Raw genomic sequence first — 2,643 nt, forward strand, 5'->3', positions numbered from 1 at the left:
AGGCGGAGTGGTGAGTGGGCTCAGCACGTCGGAGCGGACCAGCCCGGGCAACTCAAGCGCTTACACCAGCGACAGCCGCGGCTCTTACCACAAGGAGGAGGAGGAGGAGGACGCGGGCGAGGAGGGCACAGACAAGCAGTACCGGCAGATGTGCAATATGTCTGCCATGTACCGCATGATGAATGTCGGCCAGACCGCCGAGAAGGTGGAGGAGGCCCTCCCTGAGCAGGTAACCCCTGAGTCCCGCAATCGCATCCGAGTGCGGCAAGACCTGGCGTCTCTCCCTGCTGAGCTCATCAACCAGATCGGCAACCGCTGCCACACCCCAGGCTCTATGATGAGGGTGACCCCTCTGAGAAGCTGGAGCTGCTAACAGGCACCAGCGTGTACGTCACTCGGGCGCAGCTCATGAACTGCCACGTCAGCGCGGGCACGCGGCACAAGGTGCTGCTGCGGCGCCTCCTGGTCTCCTTTGACTGGAAAACGCTGGCCAACAGCTGTGGCACCGGCGTCCGCTCTTCCAGGAACAGCCCCAGCCGCAAACTGCTGGATAGTCGCGTCCTCCACGCTGTCAAGTACTACTGCCAGAACTTTGCTCCCAGCTTCAACGAGAGGGAGATGAACGCCATTGCAGCCCACATGGGCACCAACGCCCGCCGAGTGTGAGGAAGAGCTGGACCCCCAAGGTCAAGCTGCTTAGGGCCGAGGGTGATGCCTACACCACCTTCGTCAGCTACACGGGCAAGGTAGAGCCGGACATGATGGGTGTGGAGCACGGCTTCGAGACGGCCAGCCTTGATGGCGAGGCCGGCCCCTCAGCCGAGGAGGCCGTCCAGTATCCCCCCACCGGACCCTCCCGCGGGGCCGTCACACTCCCCCTCCTGTCACACCCGCCCGCCATCTTGGGCACGAGCTACTGTCTGTCCTTCCCCAGGACCCACGGGGGACACTGCATGCTCCAGCCCCTCTGCCCTCCCGTCCCACCCCCTGACCCCAGTCCGATCGGGGATCCGGGCTGGGAGAGGACGGCAGGTGGTGCGAGGTCTGCGTTGCCTTCTCTAGCACACACACTCGTGCACAGTCGGGGAGCTCTTGCTCCCCCTCTCCTAACCCCGAGCAACTGTCTCCCCACTTACCAGGCCAGGCACAGGGAGGGGCTGGCCTGGGGGGCTTGGGAAGACCCCCTTCCCAGGCGCTGGGCCATCTAGCTGGAGCATTCCTCAGCCTCCGCCCCCACTGCAGCCCCTTGGGACTCACAGGGGCCCCAGGTTCTCAGCACCCCTCCCGCCACCACCTCCCAGTGCTTCCATGTTCCAAAAGCGCCTTCCTGTCTCCCTTATCTGTCCCTGCGCCTGGGGGCTGGGGTAGATGCGGCCATGAGGACTGCCCGTTTTACAGCTGAGGAAACTGAGGCTCAGAGAAACTCCATGACTGACCTAAGGTGGCGGGCAGTGGCAGGCCCAGCGCCCTTCTCGTCCCCCACCTGTGCTCAGCCTCTCTTGCTGCCACCAGCCCCCTGGGGCCTGAGAGGGGCAGGTCCTGAGAGGGTGGCCCTTGGGGGCAGACCGAGGGTCTCTGAGGATAGAAGGAGAGGTTTCTGGGGCTCGCAGAAGCGTGTGGGTGTGCGTGTGTAGAAGTTTTGCTTTTAAACAGATGAAGATGTGAGAGGCAGTAGGACCAGGGGTGGAACCCAGGGGAGCAGGCTGGGGAGCTGCTGCCTTTCCCTCCCTTCCCCACCCCCCCGACCCCCCAAGGCAGGGCTCCCAGCCCCCAGCCCCTGTACATACTTTTTAAAACATGTTTTTAGCTAATGAAAAATTCAAGTATAAGATTCCTATTATTTTTCAAACCAACGGGACCGTGTCTGATGCCCCCTTCGGTCCTCGGGGCTGTGGAAGGCAGGACCGAGTGGGGAGCCGGGGGCAGGCTGAACGTGCGCGTATGTGTGGAATGGGGGCGCGCGTTGCCAAGGGGGGGCCCCCCAGGCCCCACTCTGCCTGGGCTCCCGTGGGTCTGGCCGGCTCCCACTCAACCCCAGGGCCTCCCCCCAAGGGCTACATTGCAAGGTCCAGTTGGCTGAGTCCAGCTCCTGGCAGGGCCAGGTCTGCTTCACGGTTACAGATCGTTTGCCGAATCTTCTTTTACCATTCCTCTCTTTCTATCCTTGCCTAGCTCCGTTAGTGGTTTTGTGGATTTTTTGAGTTCTACGTGTAAACTTGGAGGGTTCTTTTTGTTTTTTAACGCCCCCCCCCCCGCCCTGCATCCATCCCCACACACTCTGGATGTCCTTTCTTTGCAAATCACATTTTTGTCTCCAGCCCTGGTTCTCAAGGCCTCTGTCTCCGAGCAGTCTGACTAGCCCATTGCTCCAAGCAGCCTCTCTCTCTCCAAAGGCAAGGGGATTACAGGAGGTGGGGTGGGGGCCAGCTGGACCACTGGGATCTGACCTGGAGGCCTGCGCCCCCCCCCCTCCAGGAGCCCCTGCCAGCCTGTGGGGAGCGGGTCCTTCCTGACATCGGCTTGCTGTGAGGGGGAGGGTCAGTCCAGTGGGGCCCTGGCGCTCTGCTTTCCTGGCCCAGCCCCAGTACCTTAGCCCTCAGCCGGCCCGAGTGCGTGGGGCAGGGGGGTGGGGGTCGACAGCCC

At 62.8% G+C, this 2,643-nt stretch overlaps 1 protein-coding gene across 1 annotated transcript in view; it reads left to right on the forward strand.

The window, feature by feature from the left end:
• Positions 1 to 2,359, forward strand: part of LOC103070820 (nucleus accumbens-associated protein 1-like) — a 3,125-nt gene extending 766 nt beyond the window's left edge. Inside the window, 5 exon segments of the mRNA XM_082930939.1 lie at positions 1 to 319; positions 322 to 658; positions 661 to 1,035; positions 1,808 to 1,939; positions 2,319 to 2,359. The exon segment at positions 1 to 319 is cut by the window's left edge and continues 15 nt beyond it. Coding sequence (XP_082787065.1) covers positions 1 to 319; positions 322 to 658; positions 661 to 1,035; positions 1,808 to 1,939; positions 2,319 to 2,359 — 1,204 coding nt within the window.
• Positions 2,360 to 2,643: the final 284 nt, after the last annotated feature.

Source organism: Lipotes vexillifer, unplaced genomic scaffold (genome assembly GCF_000442215.2).
Source record: "Lipotes vexillifer unplaced genomic scaffold, Lipotes_vexillifer_v1.1 scaffold743, whole genome shotgun sequence".
Taxonomy (NCBI): domain Eukaryota; kingdom Metazoa; phylum Chordata; class Mammalia; order Artiodactyla; family Lipotidae; genus Lipotes; species Lipotes vexillifer.